The following is a 26352-nucleotide window of genomic DNA, read 5'->3' as shown; positions in this document are numbered from 1 at the left end:
CTGGCAGAGCTTGTGCAGACTTTACGACCTGCCAGCCGTTGTGTAGCAGTAATACACTGTTATTTACAAATAGTTAAGCCAGCGAGCAGCCTTGCATTGCTGCACTGTTTACTCACATGCAGTGAGCAATGTGCCCTGGTTTTGCTAAAGAGTAATTTATTTCCCTACTTTCTGGAAGTGATTTTTTTTTTTTTTGCAGGCACATCATTGATTATTTAGCTTTCTATGATTTCAACTTTACTATCTTAAATTTACCTTTTTCCCCTAAACAATCATGCCTGAATAGGCAGAGTAATTAAGTCTCAGCATAATTACAGTAGCCCGGCAACACCCGCCACCCACACAGCTCCTTTGAGAGCTTATTCTGGCCCAGGCATACTTGTCAGTTTTCATGTGTCTCATTGTTGATACATTAAATCTTAAAGACAAATATGCTCAATGTATTAGACATAAAATACTAGGGCCACTCAAACAAAAAAGCAGTTTAGTTTAATTGTTGCCAGTTTATCTATGGCAGATTCAAAGCCATGTTTGAAGAACTTCAAGGCATTGCTTGAAACTGTGGTGACATGTATCAAAATAATTTAAGCAGATGGATTTTTTCCCCCCAGATAAGCCCCATTTCCCCTTTCTCCAGGTGACTTCTTGATGATCCAAAATATAGCAGATCATCTGCATTTTATGTTTACAATGTAATTAAAACCATTCAGTTTCATGTTTGTTATGTTTAATAAGATTTGTTTTAGCACATTCTGGGAGACTTGAGGCAGGAAGATTGCAACCTCAAGCCCACGCTGGTGACTCAGCTGAGTGACTCCTCAAGACCTTGTCTGAAATTAAAACAAAAACAAAAAGGGCTGGAGATAGAGAATAAAGGCTCTGGGAGACAAAAATGCTTATTCTCAAAGATTAAGAGAAATTTGGAAACCGCAATACAGGACTGAAATTCATGCAAAACCACCAACACCCAGAATGAAGTTAGTTTAATGGGTTTTAGAAAATGTCCCTGGAGTTTCCAGGAAAAGCCTGGCTTGGGAACTTGTCATCCAGAGTCTGCATGTGATGAAGCCCGGGTCAGAATCTTACAACTCTGGGAGCTGAGCAAGGGCATCCAGATCCATGGCTGTTGTGACCCTGCATGCCCCTTTTTAGTGTCAGGATATTTTTGTCACACAAGAGTCCAGGCATCCGAGCATCACATTGCTTTCCCTGGCTGCTCAGGAATCACCCGTGTCACCAGCTCAGCACAGCGGCACTGCCGACCCTGGTGTCATTCGCTGATTGCAGGGTGGGGCTTTTGCAGCCTGAGGACCTCGTGTGGAGCCTCTGTGCTCTGAGATGAAAGGACTGGCGCCTGTCACTTACTGAACTGCTGAGGCCAGCGGTGGTGTGAGCTTCTCCCAGGTGCATGCCTGGCTGTCTTGGGGGCTGCTCGGTGACTCCTCCGTTCTGTTTCCCTAGAAACGCTCCAGAGGGCAAGTGCTGTTTGACAAAGTGTGCGAGCACCTGAACCTGCTGGAGAAGGACTACTTCGGCCTCACGTACCGCGACGCCGAGAACCAGAAGGTGAGCGTGCAGAGGCCATGCATGGGGAAGCTGCAGCCAGGACAGGGAGGGGTCCTGCTGTCCCTTCCGCCCTTCACGCTACCCTGAGACTCAGACCCTCTGTGCTGCTCATGGCCCTTTCCCAGCACTCCAGGAAGATGCCAGAGTCGCAGCATAGCGGCCAGGGCTGCTCACGTTCGGGACTCTGGTCCACATCTTAACTCATTTTCTGCTTTCACTTCCTCACTTCAGGTGTTGGCTGGCCTCATTCCTGTCCAGAGCCTTCTGTCAGTGTTCCGGGTGCGAGGCAGTGCCTCTGTAGACCCATCCAGCCCAGCCATGCCTTCTATTCACCGCTACCCCGCCACTCCCTGCAGGAATAAAAATAGAGGAACTGTGTGCATTGCATGGATGCGGAACACTGAGTTGTGAAAGCTTTGTTGATAGATGTTACTTTGGTGTTGTGCTTGTGAAGTTATGAGGCAATGTCTAATTTCATTATTACACATCAAAATTGTCCAGTGAGGAACATGCTCAAGCAAACATTCCATTCATTAGGAAATTCTCAGGTAGATGCCAGCAATCTGTGAACACAGATGTCAGTCACATGGCAATGAATGGCTGAAGCCATATGTCTGGTCACATGAATCTGTATTCTAGGCATCTGTTTAAACGTGGAGGCTTCTATCATGTCCCTTCTGCTTCCATGTTAGCTCAAATCCCTAAAACGGTGGCTGAAAGAAAGAAAAAAGAATTCTGGGGGACAGGAACTGTCCGTGCATACCTCTTCTCATGGGGTCCACCTCAGAGCCCCGGCAGGGCCTGGCTGGGAGCCACCAGCAGCAGGGGTCAGGGGTGGGGGGACCTTGATGAAGAGGAGACCTCCCGTGATCGCCTTCCCCGGAGCCTTGAGGGCTTGTCAAATTCCAACCATTAAGCCATTTTTATTCTCCTGTGATTCAATTTCAAAATGTCATTTCCTTTTCAGAATTGGCTGGACCCTGCTAAGGAAATTAAAAAACAGATTCGAAGTAAGTTCTTCCAGATTATTTTATTACATAAGGTGAAGATTTTTAGAGAACAAAGCTATGAGGCTGACATCCAAGAGGGTGATGTGAATCATTTCGCAAAAGACAGAGTCCAAGCTCACATTTGACCGAGTGCATTGGTCCAGCTCCGGCAGGACCCATTTTCTGTCATCACAGCTCAGAAATCCAAATGACCTTGGCACCTGACTAGTTTTCTTCCCCTACATCAAAGTGAAATGTGTCTTTAGTGATGTACCAATTGTTAATCATTTAGAGTTCCAAACTTAATATTGTATTAAGCCTAACTGCCACAAACATATGAAAGCCAACCCAAAAGTAGTGGCCACATGATAGTTTTAAAACATGGAATAACAAATAAAACTGAAGTTATTGTCTCTTTTCTTGGTCCCTGCAGATAAGTAAAGAAATGTATGTTTCCTAAGGGACCAGGAAAAATTCCATGAGCATCTCAAAAATTGGAATAAAAGTAGCTAGTAAAGCTGGGTGTGGTGGTGCACACCTGTAATCCCAGCGGTTGTGGGGGAGGCAGAGAGAAGATGGTCCTTGCAAGCCTGGTGAGCTATGCAGTGAGACCCTGTCACACACACAGAGTAGCTAAATAGGTTAAAACACCTAATGCAGGTTAAAAGGAAGTATCTTGAGCTGCATTATGGCTCAGTTGTAGAGCAGTTGCCTGTCGTGCTGGGGCCTCTGGGTTCAGTCTCCAACTGGTAAGGAAAAAAAAGAAAAAGGAAAAAAAGAAGAAAGATAGGGAGGAAAAAAAAAACAGAAGAAAAAACAACAGAAACTCTGGCATCATAAAGGAAAAAGGAAAAAAAAGTTAAGAAAGGGATGAAGGGGCAGAAAAGAGATCACTTCTGACCGCTTCAGATCAGCCAAGACTTGAAAAGTTTAACAAATTTAATAATAAACTTCACTGGCAGGTATGAGCCCAGTTAACAGCAGTATAAATTGTCGCAAAAAGAGGGCAGCTTGTAGTATTTATTAAATTGTACTTGCTGTTGGACTTTTAGATTTACTTGAAGAAATCTACCCAGTGTGTGTATTAGAGAAAAAAAAATCTGCATGTGTTAATAATGTACATGAAAGCTCATTTATAATACTGTTTGCAAGAGCAGAAAACTAGAAGGCACCTAAATACCTGTTTGTAAGGAAATAGTGAAATCAGGCTCTGAAAAACCCTAGAAATAGGGCTTAGCTCTTGTGAAAACCAGGTTGCAAAATAATGTCTATCACAGATGTTTTTAAAAAGTTATGTGTACATAGTCGCATGGAAAACCTGTGGGGAGCAGTGAAAGATATTAGCAGTAATCATCTCCAGATGGGGCTTGCAGTCGGGGATTGAAAAGGAGGAGGTTTTTATTTTTATCTTTTATACGTCTCTTTAACTCATCACATGTGTATATAATCTTGAATAGCTGATTATGTTTTTTAATTTATATTTTGTCAAGAAAACCTAGATCAGTTCTCCTATACACCTAACTTTTTGCAGGATAAATTTCAGACCAGTGTATTAATGAAAACATTATTCTCAATCAAGTTTTCACATAGTTTACTATTAAGAAAGAATAAATACTTCTTAGTACCTGTGTAAGTTATGAGATAGAAGAATACCCTAAGTATTAACAAATTGTAACTGCTGATAAGTAGTTTGAAATGGTTTAATATGAGATAACACTTTCTTAGTCACCATACTTCCAGATATTAGAGACTTTGCTGATTATTTATACAAATGACATCATATGTCATATTTTCTAGAGAAATTTGAGGTATCTACTAACTAGAAACTTGGTAATGAATTAGTTTGTAGTTAAGGCCGAAAGCAGGAATGGCCACAGTTGTGATAAATAGATGAAAACTCTTTATTCTCATTCCAAGGAATCCTAATAAACAACAAATTAAGGTGAAGAATATACTGATCTTTTCGTGGAGTTACAAAAAGCAGATATGCTAAATATATATCATTTTCCCTCCATCCTCAGAGTGTCTTGGTTACTTTTCTCTCATTGCTGGGACAAAATACTTGATATCCAAAATTAGGGAAGGAAAAATTTACTTAGCTCCCATTTTGTGGAAGTTTCAGTCTGTACTTGGCTGGCTTCAAAGCAGAGTGGCTCATGGCAGAGGGCAGCAGTTCATGGTGGTGGAAAACAGCAGAAACACAAGAGCAAAAGGGGAGGAGCATGGGGAGAAGACTCTTTCTGTCTCCTGTATTGTGTGCAGGCCACACCCATAATCCCAGCACTGGACCACAAATCACTCACAAACTCGATGCCCACCCCCATGACCACATGAGGCTTTGGGGGGACATCAAAGCTCAACCCAGAAAGTATGAGGCTTACAGGATGCATCCATCCCACCAATGAGGCAGTCTTACAGGGAGGGTGACAAGGAAAGTTGGAATTATTTTAAAAGAATATTTGGGTGTTTTTGTCTGTATTCCTTGTAGTTCACTATCCACTAAATTGCCTCTTTGCACAAAGTTTAATCCTAACAAAGCAGAGTAGTCAGATCTCACAGACTTGTTTCTGTTGCCTCCTCTTTCCAAGCTAGATGAAGAAAGGCTGCTTTCCTATGGAGTCTGCAGCCTGGCCTGGAGGATGTGGTCGGTCTGTGGTGGAGACCACGCCCATGAATGAACATTTTAAATTACAAATTTATGGCACACAGTAGATTCTGAAATTGAAGAATTTGTTCGTAGGAACTAACTAGGCCTGCATGGTACAACCATATCTAAAACAAAGCACCTAAATACCTTGATTGTATGATTGTAAATATAGTTATATTTAGGATATGGAATATATGATTTATAGTGGTTTTATGACATCAGTGCAGTCTGTTGGGAAATCTTAAGATTTGGCATTAGAAAGTTCTCACAAGAATAAACTTCATTCAGTGCCACAGTCTTGTGTTTATCATAAATTTGTAATTCAAAATCCTCCACCAGCATTACAGCAATACACATTTTCATGTGTCCAAACTGGTTCGTGTTCTAGTCTGGCTGGACCCACGTCTGAGCAGGGCAGGCCTGGAGCTCACTCACGCTTGAGCAGGTTCTCCCAATTGATTTATCTCCACTCTTCTTGACTGGAAACTCAATCTTGAAGCAGCCTGTTCATTAATTTTTGGTTTTATGCTTCATTTCACTGAGAAGTGTTTTGTTTTGTTTTTCTAGTGCAGGATATTGAATCCAGGGCTGCCTTCACACTGAGCTACATTTCCCATCCCTTTTAAAAAAATGTCTTACTTTAAGATGGGGTCTCACTAAGTTGCTCATACTGGGCTCAGACTTGCCATCCTCTTGCCTCAGCCTCCCAGCGTGCTGCAATTACAGATGTGTACCACTGTGTTTTGCTTTGCTGGCACTGGCCCCCTTGGTTAGGACGTTGGTTGTATTGTAGTCTCCATAAACTGCATTGTTGTTTCAAAATAATGTCCTGAAAGCCCTTGTAACTTTCAATTTATAGCCTTCAGAATGCTGAGTTCTTAGTCACAGTGATTTCACTGTGGTTCCAAAGCCCTCCTGTACTAGAACCACAAGGGAGCTTACTGAAACCACAATCTGTACCCTCTTCTGGTTCCTAGGACTAAAATCCTTGAGGTGGAGCCTAGGAACTGGCATTTTTCACATGCACTTCAGATACCTCTTAGACCCATTGTAGTTTGCAACTTGCTTTTCTAGAATGAGGATTTTTGCATTGAAATACATTGCTCATATTTTCATTATTTGTTTCCAATGGAGAATTTTCACCCTGAGTTTATTATAAGATTGTTCAATTCATTGCCAGATGATTCTCTGGAATCAAGGCATACTTTGAAGTGGATGAAAATTACAAAAGAGCAGTGAATCCATTTCCCATAACTAATCCATTTTTAATTCCACTTGTTTGGGGGAGAAGCCATCTCTCATTAGGAGCCTTATTATTGGCACACATTGAAGGGATCTAGTTCACTGGAAAGTGAGCAGGAATCAATAGGAAAGGAAAAGCAAATTAGACTATTTTTAGAATGACGTAAGGACTTTTTGGAGAACAGTGGAAAAACAATCATTAGGCATGTATTTGATGGACAAAGGTTTTATGTCTTAGAAGATTTTCAGCCTATGTTCCAATGACACTTAAAAATGATACCAAATAGCCAGTAATATGTAGTCCTGGGCTAAATCCCTTATGGGACTTGAGTAAGATACTCAGCATGTGGAACCTTCAGTGTGATATGCAGGATAGCGTTAGAAATAAACTGGAAGGAATTCAAAGATTTAGGCAGAAATGCAGGAAACTGGTGGCACTCAGTATTGTGATGTATGGAAGAGAACAGTGCAGGAGACGAGCTGATACATGGAGCACTGCAGGGCTCGTGGAGAAAGTGGAGTTTACAGAAGTCACTCGTGGGGGAGGGTGCGAATGGATGTCTTAGGAGATCATTTAAGGCATACAGGGTGCTGTGTCAGCTCACAGCATGATCGGAAGGCTTCTAGGGAGGCCTGGGATGAGCTTCCGTGATGTCATTTAGAACCAGACCTGAGGTAAAGGAACTTCAATGTGCTTATAGGGTGGGGTCAACCCTAAGAGTTGGAAGGAATACTCATATCTTGATAAATGACTGTATTTAAAAGGCAAAAGGAGAAAACAAGATGAATAAATGAAAGAGACACCACAGAGATGTAATATATGTACAAAAGGAGGCATTTTGCATGTGTGCATTGGTAAATCATCCCAGCAGAGGTGGCGTTCATGAGCCACGGAGCTGGGTAAGGCTGTGTGCAGACGTGCGTGCACAGGGCGGAGTAGGCCTCTGTGAACCGCATCTGGCTGACCTTTTCATTGCTGCCATGACATTAAATAGATGCCACAGTTGAAGAAGATCCATCCAATCATGGGCTATGGAGGCACAGAATGGGTAACGCACAGGAAGTAAGTCCGGTGTCTATTGGTCTGAAAGTTCCCTGAGTGAACAAAGACATTTCAGCAGCCAGCCGAGCAGCCCTGTTATTAAAGCATTATACTACAACAAACCCTTCCCATAAAATAAAACCATGTTGGCCAGTCCCTTGACATTTATTATAATGGAACTTGACCTATAATAACAAAGTAGAAGAGGACAAAGAAAACGGGAATTATGTCTGTACTGTCGTTAAGTGAGCCGCCCAGAAATTTACAGCAATAAATCAGTCAATTCCAGACTTATCTGATGGAGGATTATCCATATCATTTCCTTTTTTTCCTTCTTCCAGAGGCTTATCTTTGATCCTGAGAATGGGAGGAAGTTTGGTTAATTGCCTTGCTAGTTAAAAGTGCCAGTAGAGGATCTGATGGAGAACAAGATTAGAAATTAGATGAGGTTTCGGACTTATCTACAGGCTTCATTTCACAAAGACTCCCTTGTTTTCCATTAGTGACCAGAATTGCCCGAGTGTTAGTGCTTGCAGTCGGGGTCCTTCCAGCAATCAGTGAAAATCCGAAGTGAGTTTTCTAAGGTTTAACTCTGATTTGTTTTCCTATCCCTCCAGGCGGTGCTTGGCACTTTTCATTTAATGTGAAATTTTACCCACCGGACCCTTCCCAGCTATCTGAAGATATAACCAGGTATTTGATGGCAGTGTGGGCAGGACAGACACCCCAGGAGAGCCATGAGTCTCTCTGGGGCTGCAGGGACACGTGGACTGATAATCACCGGAGCTCGCATGGCAAGGAAAAGGCAATTGATGAGTGTGCGCATCTGATGAGAAGTTTTGCCAAATCCCATCTGTTAACAGTTGAATCTTTGGTGCTAGCCTGCTACTCCCGTTTGCCTGACCCTGGTGGGGAAACACGCAGAAATGAGAGGCTGTCATCCACCCACCGCAGCAAAATTGGATGGGATTCAGCCTTTAATGCTGTCGCCATTCTTAGTGCTGCTTTACAGTAAAAAAAAGTCTTTAGATGCTTACGCTCTGGATGTAACCATCCTGATACTTCACAGCTGTTTAAACACACACACACAGAGATAGAAAGACATGCACACAAAGCTGAGAGTTTGCTTTCTGGACCTTACATGTACAAGCAAAATGATTCTTTGTTTTCTAGAAAGACATCAAGAAAAGATTCTAACATAAAGCAACTCCAGCCTGGTGGCTGAGCTGAGAGTGAAAAGGACTCCCCCTAGAAGCAGCTTTGGGTGGTGTGGTCTGTTCAGGTTACTGTCACCACATACCATGGCCTGGCAGGTTCATCAACAATGGAAATCTATTGCTTACAGTTTTCAAGGCCAGAAGCTCAAGGTCAGGGTTGCACTCCTGCAGGGGTCTGCTGCTGGGTGGCAGGCTCCTAATTTCTTATTCTCTGTGTCCTCCTGTGGCGGAAGCAGTGAAGGGTCTCCTTCTGGCCCCCTCTACCCTGGCACTACCCTCATTTGTGAAGACGTGACCCTCCTGACCCAGTCACTGCCCAAAGACCCTGCCTCCTAATCCAGCATCTTGGAGATAGATGGCCACACAAGAGTTAGAGACCCACCAGGTGCAAGTGTGCAGCCCTAACCCTTGATTCTCTACCAGTCCTCCTGGAATCCCCCGCATTCTGTGGGAACCCCTGCTCTCACTCTGTTTGGTCATAAGTGTTTGACCAGACAAAATGACTTTGTTCTGGGTGCACAGAATTTTCTACATAAGCCTCACACCTTCCTGGAGGGGGTGTTATCAAAGGAAAATCATTCAAAACAGGTTAATTTAATGGTTTTGGTTAAAAACAATTTCACCAGACGTATTAGGAATAGGGTAACAGTTTATTATCTGTTTAGATTTTTTTGTACTTGCAATAAATCAGAGGCAATTATAAATAAAGTGTCTATAAAGATACTTTTTAGTTAGTATTAAAGAACTAGTTAATGGTGGCTAATTTGTGGTTGTGGAGCCTATATGTATACCTAGATTTGAAACATTAGTGCTTGGCTTCTATGTGTGCAGTGTTTGGAAAGACTGTTAAGTGTTTCAGAATTTTAATGTCTGAGTTACATGGATTTTACTTATACTAAGAGGGACTATTAAGACTTGACCAAAGTCATCCCTCCAACAGAATAACAGTTCATTGCTTATGTGAAAGGTAGGTAATAGGAATTATTAAAACTCAGCAGTGTTAACCCGCAGCTGTGAAGTCTTTTGCAGATGGTTAAATCATAATATGTAAATCTTAAAACAACAGAGAACACAAATCAGCTATTAATGATGGCCAAATTACGTGAAAAACGTTTTGTACTTCTTTTATAGTGACAAGATTCTCAGATTTTAAGGTCATAGTGCTTTCGAGTTAGTATAAACTCCAGCAAGGTCTCCTAGAAGGCACAGCTGGTGTTGTGTGAAGTCTGGCTTGGTCCTGGAGGAAGCCTGTCATCAAAAAAAAAAACAAGATGTTAGGAAAACACATATTTAGATTTCCTTGGCTCGGTGAATTACTAATAAAATCCTATTTGATTATGAATGCAGGCTTTATCTAGGCGTCCTGAAATATCTTTTGTAGCCTAGGATTTTCCCTTGGGATCTAGGTCAGTCATAGATGAAACCAGCATCAGCATGGGTAGAGGTGAGAGAATGTGTCCCAGAGAAGTCCCAGGACAGCGATGCTGTCCCCCCACCGTGTGTCTCACGCTGACCTCGTCCTGAAGGTACTACCTCTGCCTACAACTGCGCGATGATATCGTGTCGGGCCGGCTGCCCTGCTCGTTCGTGACCCTGGCCCTGCTGGGCTCCTACACGGTCCAGTCAGAACTTGGTGACTACGACCCAGACGAGTGTGGGAGTGATTACATCAGCGAGTTCCGCTTTGCCCCGAACCACACCAAGGAGCTAGAGGACAAGGTGATCGAGCTTCACAAGAGCCACAGGTTGGTGGATGACGCTGACTTCATCCTGACTTTATCCTGTGCATTGTGGAGTGGGAAGACACTTCTACAGCTGTCTCTGGGCATTTTAAGGAGACAGGTGTTAGTGCAGGGACAGTCATGCTAGGGAAGCTCTAGAGTGCAGGACCTCCTGCTCAGAACAGCCATGTCCTTTTACCGTTTCCCATTTTGAAGGTGTTATCCCTCAAAATCATAAGTTTTTTTTTCACTTTTCTTACGTACAGCTTGAGCAGCATCCCTTATCCAAAATGCTTAGACCTTGTCTTGGTTACTTTTCCATCCTTGCTAAGACAAGGTACCCAACACCCAAAATTAAGGAAGGAAACAAAGGTTTATTTAGCTCATAGTTCGTGGAGGTTTCAGTCCTCAATTAGCTGGCTCCAAGGCAGGGGAGTGTGGCCCCGGGGCAGTCATTCATGGCAGTGGCATGTACCAAAGGCCACAAGAGCAAAAAAGGAAGAGCACGCCTTGCTGCCTCCTATATTGTATGCCAGCTCCCTGCCCCTGGGTGGGTGCAGCAGCTACACCACCAACTCCAGCGCTAGACAACACAAGCACTAGACTCAGCCTCCTTCCAAAGGCTCCCCCATGACAGCATGAGGCTTTGGGGGGGTGCAAACTAAAACAGACCGTGAGTATTTCAGTTTGACATATTTCAGACTTTGGAATATTTACCTGTAAACAATGAAATAGCTTGAGAAAGGGAACCCAAATCTAACCACGAAATGTATTTATGTTTCATATGCTTTTTATGCACACAGCCTGATGGTAATTTTGCACAGTATTCTTAGAGTTCCTATGCTTTGATTGCTGCCCTTCATGTGAGGTCAAGTGTGGAATTTCCCCTTCTGGTGTTGCTGCTTTAGAAGCTCATCTTTTGGAGCACTTCAGGTTTTTAATTTTGATTGGCGGTGTTCACCCAGAGTCTGCCCATGTTGGTTTTTTTTTTTTTATAAGATAGCAAAGAAAACTAAGCAGCCCCACCAGACAAAGGAAAAGCAGCTAATTGCTTTTTAATTTCTAATTCTAAGAGATAAGCAGGGAAACCGGCCTTATAACACAGGTTTTATTTTTTTCCCAATCAGAGGAATGACTCCAGCAGAAGCAGAAATGCATTTCCTGGAAAACGCCAAAAAACTCTCCATGTATGGGGTAGATTTACATCATGCCAAGGTATGCCTCTTCAAACTCTAGATTCTCTAATTCCATGCTGTTATTTCTGTAAGCTGGCAATTTTCACATCCATCAGCATAAACAGAATCTTGGAAGATTCAGTCTGTGTTTGCCGTTTAGTCCTTATCCTATGACAAAATGACTTAGCTCTGACATTCACCAAAGATTGGTCTTTGTGGCTGAGACTGTCTTAGTTACTTTCTCCTCACCCAGACATAATGCCTGACTCCCACAAGTTAAAGGAGGAAAGGTTTGTTTTAGTTCCCAGTTTGTAGAGATTCAGACCCTGGTCACTGGCTCTCAGACAGGGTGGCACAGCAGAGGGCAACACAGAGCAGAAACAGTCCATGCAGCGGGGAGAGATTAGGGAGGAGGGACATAGACCCTTCCTGCACTCGCCCTAGTGACTCACCTGTTCCCAGCATCCACCGATGACTGTCTCACCCAGTAATCCATTGCCTTCCCACAGCCCACTTGCAAGCTCGTGAGGCTTTGGAGGGACATCTAGATGTAAATCTTTATACTTTCATTACTCCTGGCCTAGGACCATGAAGCCCATGGTAGGCAAAACTTCAGGTTGCCAGTTGGAAATATCCCTTGGCCACACAAGCTCCTGGCTCACCTGCCCTCCTGGTTGCAGGTTGCAGAAGCCACCAAGTGAAGTGCTCTTTGCTACCACCAAGCACTGTCTCGCCTTTTCTCTAAAATATGCCCTTCTTTTATCTGGACCGCCAGGTTCCTTCCTGTCCGTGTTACAGCGTAAACTTGGTTTAAGCCCCAAGTGTCACATCTGTTACATGCCAACTACTATGTATGCCCCAGTCCTGGACCCCAACCAGGTAGTCATAAGTCCATGTTACGTTTAAATATCTCTTGTCTCTAAGGTTCAAACGCTGTGCCATTTAAACTATACTTGCAGATAAGATTTTTTTTAAAGTCCAGCTAAATTAGCCCTCCAGGCCACTGTGATGTGGCTAACTGGAAATGGATGTAAGGTGAGAGGTGTATCGTGGACAAAAGGAAGCAGGTGTTGAGCTGTGGCGGGGGGTCCCGTGTGAGGGATAGAGATCAGCTTGGAGCCCACACCAGGCTTTTGCTAGCGTCTCTGTGTTTTTCAACAGTGAGAGAATGTGCCTGTAGACTACTGGTCCACTCCGTAAACAGCCGTGAACAAAAGCACTGTGGTAGTGCAGGAAGCTTTTGTAAAAACATTTATCAGGAAAATTGGCTTGTTGAGGATTGTAGAGTTGGATTCGGTAGTGCAGCAGTGTTCAGAGGTCCCTCCCCAAAGTTCAGGGCTTGGTTCTTCTGATGCTGGCTGACAGGATAATACTGCGCCTTTGTGGGGAGCAGATTCAGCCTCTGATAGATAGTTTCACAGTCTGGGACTCACAGAGAATGTGCGATTAGAGGCTTCCAGGCAAGCGGCGTCTTACAGTCTGGTTCAGGGTCTCGAAACTAAGCAACTTCCGGCTGGCTGTGCCCGGGCGAACATCTGAACAGCCCTGATAACCAGAGAGAAGGAAATCTGATGTGTCAGCTCGGTGGCTGGTGGAAGTGGGGCTGTTGTTTGGTTGCCATTTGGGGAGCAAACCTGCCCGCAGTGAGTTTGGACAGAAAGCCAGTGGGCATGGAGCCCACGGGGTTGGGTTGTGATGTTAGTGGAGCCTCCTCCGCCAGAAAGGACGGGCTCTGCAGGGCAGGGGAGCCAGCACTGGCTCTGAGACCTGCTTGTGGCTTCCGCCAGGGATGTCAAGCATGCTGCCATTGGTGTGTAATTACCACAGCAGGTGTAGCTTCGTTTACTGGCCAGCTCATTACTGTGCCTTTCCCTTCCTTCACACTCAGCTAACAAAGGTGTTTTGTCATTTTTGCCAATTTTAAGTTAGAGAAGGGATTTCAATCTAAAAAACCCGATCCAGGCCCTGGATTTATTTTATTTCTCTTAGTGTTTTTAACCTAGGTGGCTACATGATGAGACGAGGGGGAAAAAATGAAATTAACGTGAGAATTTGAGCAAATCTAAGACTGTTTTGAGGTGACATCATATACTTTGATCCATTTACTGTCTAGACAAATCAGTCAGCAATCAATAAATAAAGGATTAGGGCATACATTCAGGGAAGTGCAACCTGGGATGTATCCATGTTCCTATCAGTAAAAATAAAGTCTTTCGTCGTTGCTGGAACTATTGAGTTGGAATAGATGGCTGCTTTTTCTTTCAGTAATATGATTTGAAATGATGCCAATTAAAGAGACAGAGAATTAAGGAAATGCAACTGCAGCCTGTTCAGGGTTTTATCTGAATATTAAGTATAACAAATGCTCTTGTTATAGACTCCATTTTCTCAGGAAGCCACGCTCCATCATTTCAAGGAGGAAATTTACTGAATTAAGTTAGAGCTAATTTCCGGTTATAAAGGAGATGCTGCTCCTCTATGGCTGGGAAGAAAGTCCCAGAGCTTTATCATCCATTTAAACATCTTGAATTGTGGTTTTGGACCCCACGGCTCTGGATAAAGCATAAGTGTCCGCTCTCCTGCTTGTGGCATGAGGTGGCAGCCCCCAAGTGGCATTGCTAGCAGACTGGCTGGATCTCAAGGATCAGTGACACCAGCAGCTTGGGAGCACGATAACAGATGTCGCCTCTACATTTTGGAAAACATACTCTGAATGCTTCATTTTTCCTAGAGAAGGATGATAGCTTGTGTGTCACTTATTGTCAGTCTTAGTAGCCTTTGTCAGAGCCACTTATTTTAAGTAAGATTATGCAATGTAGACAAAAAAGAAATCCCTCTCCGGTGTCCTGTGAACAAAGCCAGCACTGAAGGAGAGCAGTGCTGGCCTGGGGATTCTGGGCGGAAAGGGCAGCGTGGCCCTGTGTTTCCACCGTGACAGGCTGAGATGGTCTGCCATATACCTCAGCATGGACTGGGAAATGCCCTCGTCCCCAACGAAGGCTGGTAAGACCAAAGCTTCATCCAAATAGCCAAACGCTGTGGCCTGTGGCAGGAAATTTGGAATGAAAATTCCATATTTTTTTGTCTTTGTGCAATTAATGAAATAAAGAGTTTCACATGATGGAGAACCCCACTTATTCCTGCCATTTTTCACTTGGTGTTCACCTTTTCGTTGGCACAAGTGTCGGCTTGGTTCATGCTGGGCAGGCCCTGTGCTGGCCCTGTGAGCACAGATATAAAACAGTCTCCAGGCGGGAAGAGCAGGCACCTTCCTTCGGCACCCTTTGCTGAGGCTGTGCCAGCAATAACTCACTGATTTGGGGACCCATGGAAGCGCATCTTGGGGGCCCCAAAGAGAAGAGGTAACATCGCCTTCCTCATCTTCCCCAAGCATTTAAGGACACTGTTTCCCTGTGACACAAAGGAGTGACTTAAAAATGTGTGACAATGAAAAAGCTTTAAATGGCCTTTCCCACTGTCAGCCAAAGACAAAGCTCCTAAACTTATATTCTGTATGCAAAAGACAGTAACACAGGAGAGCAGTTACTAGGGCAGGGTGTCCCCAGGCCTGCCTCGTGGCAGGTGGTCGCCTCTGATTAGCCGTGGAGCAGGTGGGCTGCTTGTCAAAGACAAGAGTACCAGAGACTCATGAGCATCAGGTTTAGCTCGTTACTTGCTCTTTCAAATCAAAGCCATCAAAGACGATGGCAGCTTGTGGTCTTTCTGTTCTCCTCTAAGTCTATTATATAGTTACATCCTGCCTTGACTTGGTTCCACTCTGGGGGAGTGATTTAGTCTCTCTTGGAGAGATGGGTGACAAGGTAAGATATTTCATTTTACATCCTGATGGTCAGCTTAACATTTGCCAGAGGTAGACCAGTGTCTTTGTACCCTGCACGGGCAGGAGATGGGAAGTCACTTCCCACCAGATAAGCGAGGCAGAGTCTGCAGCCTGGATTCTCTGGTTGGGTCCTTTCTGTTTTGCTTGTGCGCAGTGTGACTCAAACCTGGGCCAGCCTGAGGCGAAGTGACAGAGTCAGGGACTCAGGGCCTGAGCACAGCGTCGTGGGCATGACTGGTGTCACCAGAGACAGGGTGTGGGTTTACAGGGTGAGCAGTCTGCCTGCCTTTGACCTCATGCAAAGCCACCTTCAAGGTTCTTCTCACCCTGACTGCAGTGGAAAGGGCATTTAATGGGGACAGACTATCAGAAGACAAAATGGACAAGGAACTCAAGCCTGTCCCAGTTACGTATGGCCCAGTGTCTGTCGAAAGCACAACTGTGCACATACACAGCATGTATCTGTATTGACATCTGTGCATTGCACTAGGCGTGAGCACTCCTGTACGCAGGACCATTGGTCAGTACTTGTCGCTCAGTCCTTGGCCTCTGTGGCTGCTGCTGATGTGGTGGTTAAGCGCAGTCATCCGCTGGACCATCACTGTGTACAGTGCTGGTGTCATAAATCCAAGTAGACTCAACACCACCAAGTCTCCAGAGTGAAATACAGTGTTGTTAAACAGCTGCTTTTTAGTGGTAATGTTTTTAAAGGCTGTAGTGCTTTTCATATTTAAATCAGTCAATGATAGGTTCTGTCAGGTGATTTAAATCTTGTGCCCAGTGAAAAGCAGAAATAAAGGAGAAGCTGATGTGTTGTCTCTTGCTGCTGTTTTCTAGGACTCCGAAGGAGTAGAAATCATGTTAGGAGTTTGTGCGAGCGGTTTGTTGATATATCGTGACCGCCTGCGGATAAACAGATTTGCCTGGCCCAAGGTTCTAAAGATTTCATACAAAAGGAACAATTTTTACATTAAGATTCGGCCGGGGGAGGTAAGTAGACTGCATTTGCATGTACACTAGGAAGCAGGGTCCTTAATAGTGAACAGAAACATGAATTAATAAGTTCTGAGCATTATGAGACGGTGAATTACATCTACATGCCTGGGAGAATTTGTTGTAAGTTTGCTCAATAAACAGTAATAAATAACACGTTCACTGTTTTATTACGTTGTTCTAGTTTTTTTCCCATCTGTATGCATTAATTGAAAGGATGTTTTAAAAACATATCTCAATATGAAATCAAGATTCATAAATAATTTTTGGGATATTTCAAGCTGTGAAGAATAAATCCCTTCCCTTGCATCCTGTTTCTAGAGGCTCCATTCTCTTTTTAATTTTTCCTGCAAACCTAGCTGTACCCTAAAGTGCATGGCTTAGTGATACTGTGGTTCTGGGTACAAAGGAGAAAAGAATAAAGGATGCTGAGTATGAATTATGTACATAGTCTACAGCCCAGTATATATTCATTTATTCCTACATTTTTTAATCAGAAAAGCTAATAACAAATCAGAATTGTTGCCGAACTCTTACTCTTTGGGAAGCAGTCTCCATAATCAGTTTAGATTTACATCTTCCTTAGTGGTTTGCACCGAACCAGTAGTAATCTGCTTTATTTGTTTAATAAGTGCCTCCAATTTCTAATTGGTGTGATAGTCTACTGGAGCTGGGCAAAACCAAGGATCCTACCTCATTTATGACTCTCAACATTTTCTGGTGTGGTACATTATCTCCTGCTTCAGTATCGACCTCTCCCTCGGAGTTCCTTGGTGGAACTGCGATTTTCAAAACCAGCTAAAGCAAGCAATAATGATAAATGCAGGTCATATTTGTCTCTGACAATCGAAATAATCTATAGGCTTTCTATGTAAATAACTGAAATTATAATGTTTTTAAAATATTTCTAAATATTGTGTGCTAAGCTTGTAACACACGTAAGTTCACTGAACATTTATTAAACGGGCACTAGTGTCCGGTTATCATGAGCATTGGGAACATGAACTTTTTCCTCTTAAGATTTTTGTACGAGGGAAAACTGAACCATGATGCCAATGAGATGCTATGAGGATTGCAGTGTCAGAGGCTAAAAAGGAAGGTTGGAGAAAGACTCAACGGGGAGCCAAGGCAGGGGTTGTGTCAGGATAGGACACACATGGGAAATGTGACTTCTTAGTGGTGTAAAGTGATAGACCTAGAACCAACCAGGGCAGAGGGCAGAGCTGGAATGGAGGGAGCAGGTGGAAGAGGGGCGCTTTCCAGGAGAACCAGCGGGTCATGGAGACAGGATGAAGGGAAGAGCTTAGCAGGACTGGGCTCTTCGTCAGTGGAAGAGCCGGCCCCCTAGCATGACAAGCCGAATCCCTCAAAAGACAGAGAGACCAGGAGAATCCTAATAAAGTTGACTGGTGGAGCTGACCTTAGACAACGGAAAAAAAGAGGTGAATTTCAGAAAGCCAGGTATGGTGGTGTATGCCTACAGTCCCAGCCCTCTGAGCGGTTAAAGCAAGAGGATGGGAAGTTTGAATCCAGGCTGGGCAACTCTACAGTTTAAGGTCCTGACTCAAAACCTTTAAAAATGGTAGACAAAATTTTGTTCAAGGCCTTAGACACTATCCAAAAAGCAAGGGAAGCTAAAGAAGAGGCCCTAAACTTTGTAAATGGGGAGGGGAAGGTGGCTTGAAGAGAGTAGATTGGGAAAAAAAGAGGAATCAAAATATATCATGTGACAGGTACCAATTCCATGTGATGAATATGATCATTATGTACATCTGAAATGTACCATAAAACTAATTAAAAACAAAAACAAGAGGAGGCCCTAAGATAAAAATTCTGGTGACACCATTATATAAAAGAGGAGCAGGCAAAAGAGAAACAGAAGGAAATTTTAAAAACTAGAGAAAGAACAAAAGGGACAGACAGAGAATGTCAGATGACAGACAAGGTTCAGGGCAAGGGCCTGGCAGTGTCCGGTGTTACAGAACAGAATACAAACTGAGACACGCTCACAGTGGGGTCCTGGATGACACCTGAGAGCTTGGGAAGCTGTTAATAGCACCTGCCAGAGGCATTGTGGGGAAGACGCCCCATTCCTGAAGCTCGATGTGAGGGATAGGTGAGGCTCTGTCCTAGCAGAAGCTGGATCAAAGAAAGGCAGTGCCCCCCAGCACCTCCACCACTGTTACACCATGAGCTGAGAAGGAATTAGCAGTGGCCCACTGGCTCTGAAGAGGTTGAAGGGAACAGATAGCTACAAAGCACAGAGAGTGGAGCCTTCCGGAAGCCCGGGATCTAGGTGGATTCTTGTGCAGCAACTGATAGCAAACAGCTCTCGCCTTAGAGAGCCTCTCTGAGAAGGAAGAGAGGAGTTAGGGTGCAGAGGCTGGGAAGAGGAGAAGCGATGGAGAGAAGAACATGGTTAGCAGGGGCAGGGAGGCAGCCGGGTGGGAGGACTGACGGGGAATGTTCTGTAGCTGGCAGGGGAACTGGGGTTGACGGCAATCCGTCGTATATTTCACGATGCCTAGTAGGGAGGATTTTGAATGTTTCCATAACCAGTGATGGAGGTTTGGGTAGCGGGTAGGCCAGTTTCTTTGATCTGATGGTTGCACATTTCATATATATGTGAAATGTTGCACTGTATTCCAAATAGCTGTGCTGGTCATTTTGCATCAATAAAAATTTTGCAGAATTAAAAGCAAAAAGGGTGGACTAGGGTGAGGCAGGCTCTTCTGGGCCTCTTGCAGCAGAAAACAGTGGGCCCCTTGTCTCCCCCAGCAGGAGATGCCGGCTGTGTAAGTGGGTGCGTGGTAGCTTACAGCACCGCAGTGCTCCTGGCTGGACTCAGTCCCTTGGGCAGGAGCAGTTTTTGCAGTCGCCTCTCCATATGTATGTCCAGAGAATAAGAAATTGGGGAAGATGCTGCCATTTGAGCAATGTAGCGTGCATTTCCCGGTCCCACCAGCCCTAGTCAGTGGAAGTGAGAATCGGGGGAGGCGTGAGACTGCCTCCCGAGCCGTGGTCCTTTGCCACACAGCTTGGCTTCGCTGCTGGTTCTGTCCACTGGTGTGTTGAGCTCTTTGGGGTGCGCTGTTACTCTTTAAGGTTATTGCCCTCTGGTGGCCCGCTGGGTCCTGTCTACAGAAACTGAAAACTTACTTCTGCATTCCTGGTAATAAAATTAAATGCCTGCAGAGAAATCAGATAGGCTGTCTCATCACGAAAAATCAAATAACTGACAGTATCATCTGAAAATAAACACACAGGCTGCAAAATATGACAATGTCTCCTCCTAGTCTTTGATCTTATGTTTAACACTACAGAGACGGGACCTTAACAAAGAGGAATATACAAATGATATCAGCCATATATGACATCGACATTAAATACCTAGAGAAAAAAATTATATATTATATATTTTTTATTTAATATATCAATATATTTTATATATAAATATTAATATATTTTATATATTATATATATATATCACCAGCGTGTCATCTCGGGACCCTGCTGTGAGCATGTCTCAGATACTAAAAGAAAATGTAATTTCTAAGTATGCTTTAGACTTGCAAACATTTTGTTCCTTTCTGTGGACTCCTTTCTGTGAAGTCATTATGTCATTACGACACCATGAAAGTGAGACTTAGAAATGACGTCAGCCCAGGGAATCCTGTGTGTTTCTTGTGTTGGGTGTTCAGTTTTCCTAAGATTCATACTTGTGCAAAAGACTTTTAATCCATGTGTAGCGTTTATACTTGGAGCATTTTAAAGACTTAAATATAAAGGATTATTTTTTAATGGACAAATATGTGTAATGTGAATTCTGCATATGACGATTTAATAAGTAAAGAAACATTTGTGGGTGGCATGATTCTGAAAATTATTCACAGAGCTTCTGTTATTTGTAATTCTAGACTTGACTCTTCAATCTGTTTTTTTTCTATTTCAGTTTGAACAATTTGAAAGCACCATTGGATTTAAGCTGCCAAACCATCGGGCCGCTAAGCGTTTGTGGAAAGTGTGTGTGGAACATCACACGTTTTTCAGGTAAGTAAAGATCATTTCTCCCCAGCAGGAGGAACTGGGAGATTGCAGTCACATATGTGGGAAAGGTTGTTGGGAGGACAAATGTGGGAATGTGCCCTTTCTAGTCTCTCAAGGTCACGGCACTAGACTGCTTGATAAAAATCCTCGAAGAATTTCTGATTAAATTTGAAGAGCTTGGGCTGGGGATTTAGCTCAGCGGCACAAGCGCTGTCTGGCCTGCATAAGGTCGTGCGTTCGATCCCCAGTACCAATAAATAAATAAATTTGAAGAACTGCCTTTGTCTTAGCTACCTTGCTCCTCTTATTTCTTTATTGACCTCAGTATATTTTCTGGATTTTTAGGAAGCATCCCCTTCATCCATTCCTTCCTATTTCAGGAATTCCTCAACATTGCAGGCTCTCACCCACATACTGTACCAGGGTGATCTGTGTGAGGCCTGTAAAACAACAAATTATCCGTCCTCTTCCCTCATTCTTACTTAATTACTCTCTGGGCCCATGGAGCCCTGGACCCTTCACGTGCATGAACGTTGAAGTGTGCCTAGTCCCGGCCAAACCCAATGTTACTTACATCCACTCTCTGTATTCCCCCTAGTTGGTGTGTACTTTGTGAATTTATACTTTTTTCTTACAAAACCAGATTCACTTAACCTACAAGTTGCATGTCAAACTTTCATCATCCAAAACACAGTAAAAAGTTAAGAAGCCTCCTGCACATTTAATGTTGTTGGTGCCTTTCTTGAATATCTCTAGACTATTACTCCCAGAAGCACCGCCAAAGAAATTCCTCACCTTGGGCTCCAAGTTCCGGTACAGCGGCCGGACGCAGGCGCAGACCAGGAGAGCCAGCGCGCTGATAGACCGCCCGGCGCCCTACTTCGAGCGCTCGTCCAGCAAACGCTACACCATGTCACGAAGCTTGGATGGAGGTGGGTGTCCCCGATGGGTGCACAGAGGGCCGCGAAAGCCCTCAAGCTTCGCTACACACACACCTTGTGGGTAATGGGAACGAAAAGCAGCCATGGATCTTGGATGGGTGGCAGGTTTTTAAGGCCCCCAACTCTTAAAAAAAAATGCCTCTGTCAATGTTGTGTCTGCCTGTGTGTGGCAGGCCATCAGTGGAGTATGGGGTGCAGCTTTCGGGAGCTGTGCGAGCTCGGAGTTTGGAGAAAGCGCTCTCATGCTACTATGTGTAGAAATCATATCTCCTGTAAACAACCAGGCTCTTGGGCCCGGTAGATCTTAAATGATTAGCAGGTTTGTCGCAGCCTGTTGGCCTCAGGAAGAAAGTGCTAAGTCGAGTTTATCCCTGTTACTAAAAACAGTTCAGGAATAAAGCGTGGCCATTGCCATCCAGCTGCTGGTACGCAGCAGAAAGGATCTTTGCTGGCCGGGGAGGGTGGGTGCTCCTCTGAGCTCTGCATTGCAGGGCAGGGGCAGGTGAACGTGCACTTTGGGTCTGAGGCCTATGGACGGTGGAGACCCTTGGGACCAAGTGCTGGCCAAGCTAATGTCTTCCAGCTCAGAGCAGTTACAGATCTATTGTTTTACTGAAGACTAATCCTGTGCACACAAAGAGTTAGAAGTCTGTGATACACTGGCCAGGGATTTAGCTCAGCAGTGTAAGCCCCTGCCTGGCAAGCACAAGTTGTGAGTTTAATCCCCAGTACCCCCACAAAAAAGAAGTTGTCTCTGGTGTGTGTGTGATTTCAATCAGTGAGAAAAATCACACAAAAATAAGTAAAAATCACAAGTGCCTGGGTTGGTCTGTCTGTGTCTCACTCTCTGCTTTTGTAGCTGCTCCTTACAGAGCTGTGGTCCCCCACCCTCACCCTACTCCAAGGTGGTTAGTGGGGGTTAGTCGGGTGTGGCCATTTTTATGAGGTATCCACAGGGGCCCTAAAACAATCCCGGTTCCCCTTGAGCCCTCTGATTAAAAGCATAGTATTTACCAATCCAAATACTGGTAGAAGACACTGTCACTGGGTTATTAGTGCTGTCTCACGTTATTAACCCCGGGATGGGAATAGTCTCTGCTAGCACTGAACATGCACAGTACAGATCCTGATTCTTATGTCTGGTCTTGGTGAGAAAATGATTTCAACTCTCTAGGCCTCAGTTTAGTCAACTGTAAAATGGGAGGAAGGCTACCTTGCTGATCGCCCACATGTAAATCATAAATACCCATATTTAATCATAAATATCCCAGTAATCAGATGAGTAGTTATAGGCTTCTCTTAGCTGGCCTAAAGCATTAATTACAATTGGCCTGCTGATTCCCTGGGTTTCACATCTGCTAATTTCACCAATTACAGACTGAAACTTCCTTTTAAAAATTGCATCTATACCAGACATGCAGTCTTTTCCTTGGCATTATTACCTAACCCATACAGTATGAGAGCAACTTGCATACTGTTTACATTGTGGTAGGTGCTGTAAGTAATCTAAGACGATATCAAGTTAGCTGGAGACCAGCCAGGAGGCGGAGGTGGGAGCCTAGGCAGCCGAGCGACCTGGTGAGGCTGTGTCCCCAAATTTCAGAGATACATTCTCAGCAAGAAAGAGGAGGAGGAGGAGAAGGTGAAATAAGAAAAAGTGGTGCAGGAGGAAGAGGAAGGAAGAGAAGAAAGGGACTGTGAGGGCGCAGCTCAGTGCAAAGGCCCTGGGTTCGATTCCATAAACAAACATAATAAATAAGTGCATTTGGGTGATCGGCAAATACTACACCATTTTTATGAGGTACCCACAGGGCCCCTAAAACAATCCCTTGTGGGTACCCCGGCAATGCAATGTCATTGTGTCTCCTAAAATGTCCTGCGTACCAAAGTTTGCCAGCTCTCTGAAATCCTGTATGTATCAGACTGAAGCTGCGTTCATCACTGAGCCAGCTGCATCACACAGCTTTCCTTATACCCCGTTTCCCTCCTTTAAAGAACCTCCGTTAACTGTTTGTCCCTCCCGAGTCAGTGTGTGAGCTACTTTGGTAGAATACTCCTCACTTGCCCTGTGCCGTCCGCTCTGCCTGGGGGACACGCGGGTCGTGAATGTTTTTCCTCCTGACCTTTTGTGTGCCAGTGTCCACTGAGAAGACAGAAGACGATGGTGAAGTCAGGGTACTAATGCCGTGTGCCTCTTGCTCCCTGCCCCGACCTGGTGTGGCATGTGTTGCCTAACAATTTGCGGTCTGCCAGACCCAGTGCCTTTCCTGCTGCCGCTTTGCTGGGCACAAGGTCGCATGCTGGCACTTAGCTTGCTTTTTGCACAGTTGCATCTTATGTAAACAGCCAAAGCTATCCCTTGAGCTTTTCATCATTATGAAAAGATACGAAATATCTTAGTGAAGGTATTTTAGAAGAGTAGTTTAACTGTTAAAAGGATTTTGAGAAGGATTTTATTTCCAAATCCTTCCTTTTATTTCTCTCTTAAAATTCCTAAAATAGGCCAGGTATGGTGGCATACCCCTGTAATCCTAGCATGCGGGAGGCTGAGGCAGGAGGATCACGGTGTGTTCAAGGCCAGCCTGAGCTACATAGTGACACCTTGTCTCAAAAAGACAAAAAAAAATTTTTTCTAAAAATAGGAATTCAGATCATATTTTGTCTGCAACTAGTTGCTGCGTGTTTATAAAGCTGCATTTATGCATCTTAATAATTTTTCTGATATCCAAACCCTAAAATAATGAGTACTGGATTTTAAAATTTAACTGAATTAAGTGTGTCTTTCACTAAGACATTTTAGCTGGAACGGAAGTCTGTACCTTATATCTCTGATGTTTGCATGTTGTGCATTTGCGTGAATTTCATTTATTAATATTTGCCTTGTTTTCCCAAAATGCTAATGAAGTGCACAGATGTATATGCGTCTCATCACAGCGGCCTGTTTAAAACAGCAAAGATGCTAAAACCCTGCTGTACTGCAGTTGAATGGGATTGCTGTGCGAACATTACAGCCTCTCCCCTTGTGGTTAACTTTTATTATTAGCCTTAGGGCTTCCATGCTGCAGAAGTGGTTGACTTTTAACATTAAAAAAGAATAACGAAACTATCTGTGATTCAGTGCTTCTTGATCAATAGCACTTCCAAAGACCTGTCCGTTGTCTCCTGCAAGGGCTGCTCTGTGCTGTGAGACTTGCCAGGAAGGGGAGCTGGTGCCCAGGCCAGGACCTCCTGGAGCGAATCCAGCGTCCGCCCTCTCACACCCTCACATCCACACCCACACACACACCAGCGCTCTGAGACCTGAGCACTTCAGTCCTTAACAACACTGACATCCACACAACCAAAAGGCAAGCCTATGGTGTTGCTTCCGGGGAAGAGTCCTCTGCCCAGCAGATCGGTCTTTTCTTTTTATAAGAGAAACCCTTTATTTTGCAGTGCTGTTTTCCTTTTGTTTCGTTTTTAACCCAGTAATGGGACCGTGATATTGTTGCTGTGTCTTCTGACTTCACTATTTCAGATCATGTTTCTCCGATTGTATTTGCTTTTAGCATCAGTGAATGAAAACCATGAGATATACATGAAGGATTCTATGTCTGCTGCAGAGGTTGGTACTGGCCAGTACGCCACAACAAAGGGCATCTCTCAGAGCAACTTGATCACCACTGTGACTCCGGAGAAAAAGGCCGAGGAGGAGCGTGACGAGGAAGAGGACAGACGGAGGAAGGCCGAGGAGGCCACGCCTGTCTCCGTGACCCGGCACGAGGGAAAGGTACAGCCCCCTGGCTGGCAGCGCGGCTGGCTGGCTGGCGCAGGAGTTCCGAGGCTGTGTGGGTACGGGGAGTTTCCTGTGTTCAGCGCGAGGCGCTCTCATGGCAGTTTTGCAAGGACGATTCCCACCTCGGCGTTTTAGCTCTGAGGGCTGCTGCTTAACTTTGAAACGTTTTGGTTTTAATAAGAGATGTGCTACATAAGACTTTCAACAGCTGGCCTGCGGATGTATCTTTAAGATGCGTGGGGTGTGTAACCCATGCTTTTGGTTGGGTTTGCAAAACAAGTTCGCCAAAGCTGTTTTCTGTGTTTCTGGCCTCAGTCTCCTAGTGAGTGCAGTGTGTTTTTCTAGCCGTAGGGTGATCGCCCACCGTTGTTCTGCTGTGAGCCTGCTGAGGGTCCGTGGCCCGTGCATCGCCCTCCTTGGCTCTGTCATCTCATCAGCAAAGGAGCGAATGGCTGTGTTTTGAAGGGTTGCTCAAGCACAGGGAGGCAGTGAAAGGCAAAAGTAGCTTTGGGGGAAAACGAAAGTACCCTTGTAGCAGTTTCTCCAGGGTTTTTTTTTTTCCCACCCCATTTTGTGACATTGTTTCCCACAAAACTAAATTTCTTCTTAGACATTATTTTTAAACATCAGCTTTGTTTTTGTGTGTCCACCAGCATAAAGCAGCATTTTAGAAAAACAATTTAAAAGTCGACATTTGAGAGGTTTATAGATGATGATAATGGGCAGCCAGTGCCGTCCTGAATAATGCAGGGTGCAGAGATGCAGAAGTGTAACAGTTCTCATGTAAACTACCAGCTAATTCTAAAACGGGAGAACTATTGACTCCTAAGTGGTCTTTTTCATGTGGGCTCTTGAAATATACGTGTATGTGGTAGAAAATCACCACTTGGACTTCCATAGTAAAATATTTACTCCACTAAGCATTTAACTCAGCACCTTAATAGGGTGGATTAACAAATAACTTTCATAGTTACAATATTCGAAATAGCTCCATTCATGATCCTTTTAATGTTTGCTTTTTTGGAGAGAGGTCCTTTACTTGCCAAACAGGAGCTCGGGCAGGAGGTGATGGCAGGAATATTTGGATTGCTTGCTGTCCACATGTGCTTTGCTCTGAATTTCTCATCTCCCCTCTTCGATTCAGTCCAGCTAAAGG

General features: G+C 44.3%; 1 protein-coding gene across 34 annotated transcripts in view; it reads left to right on the top strand.

Moving 5' to 3' along the window:
* The window catches only part of Epb41l3 (erythrocyte membrane protein band 4.1 like 3), a 229227-nt gene that overhangs the window by 177991 nt on the left and 24884 nt on the right, over window positions 1-26352 (top strand). For 27 of the 34 annotated variants that reach the window (XM_063231935.1, XM_063231919.1, XM_063231930.1 and 24 more), the window contains exons 4-12: window positions 1462-1566; window positions 2534-2576; window positions 8104-8179; window positions 10230-10448; window positions 11552-11639; window positions 16278-16430; window positions 20386-20483; window positions 21237-21412; window positions 24970-25190. In XM_063231935.1, coding sequence (XP_063088005.1) covers window positions 1462-1566; window positions 2534-2576; window positions 8104-8179; window positions 10230-10448; window positions 11552-11639; window positions 16278-16430; window positions 20386-20483; window positions 21237-21412; window positions 24970-25190 — 1179 coding nt within the window. The remainder of the gene's footprint in view (window positions 1-1461; window positions 1567-2533; window positions 2577-8103; window positions 8180-10229; window positions 10449-11551; window positions 11640-16277; window positions 16431-20385; window positions 20484-21236; window positions 21413-24969; window positions 25191-26352) is intronic. The other 7 variants (XM_063231921.1, XM_063231933.1, XM_063231939.1 and 4 more) reach the window with 1 other exon arrangement.

This window comes from Cavia porcellus, unplaced genomic scaffold (genome assembly GCF_034190915.1).
Source record: "Cavia porcellus strain 051 isolate PalLab524CR breed Dunkin Hartley unplaced genomic scaffold, mCavPor4.1 scaffold_20, whole genome shotgun sequence".
NCBI classification, from domain to species: domain Eukaryota; kingdom Metazoa; phylum Chordata; class Mammalia; order Rodentia; family Caviidae; genus Cavia; species Cavia porcellus.
This window is presented reverse-complemented; position numbering and strand designations above follow the sequence as displayed.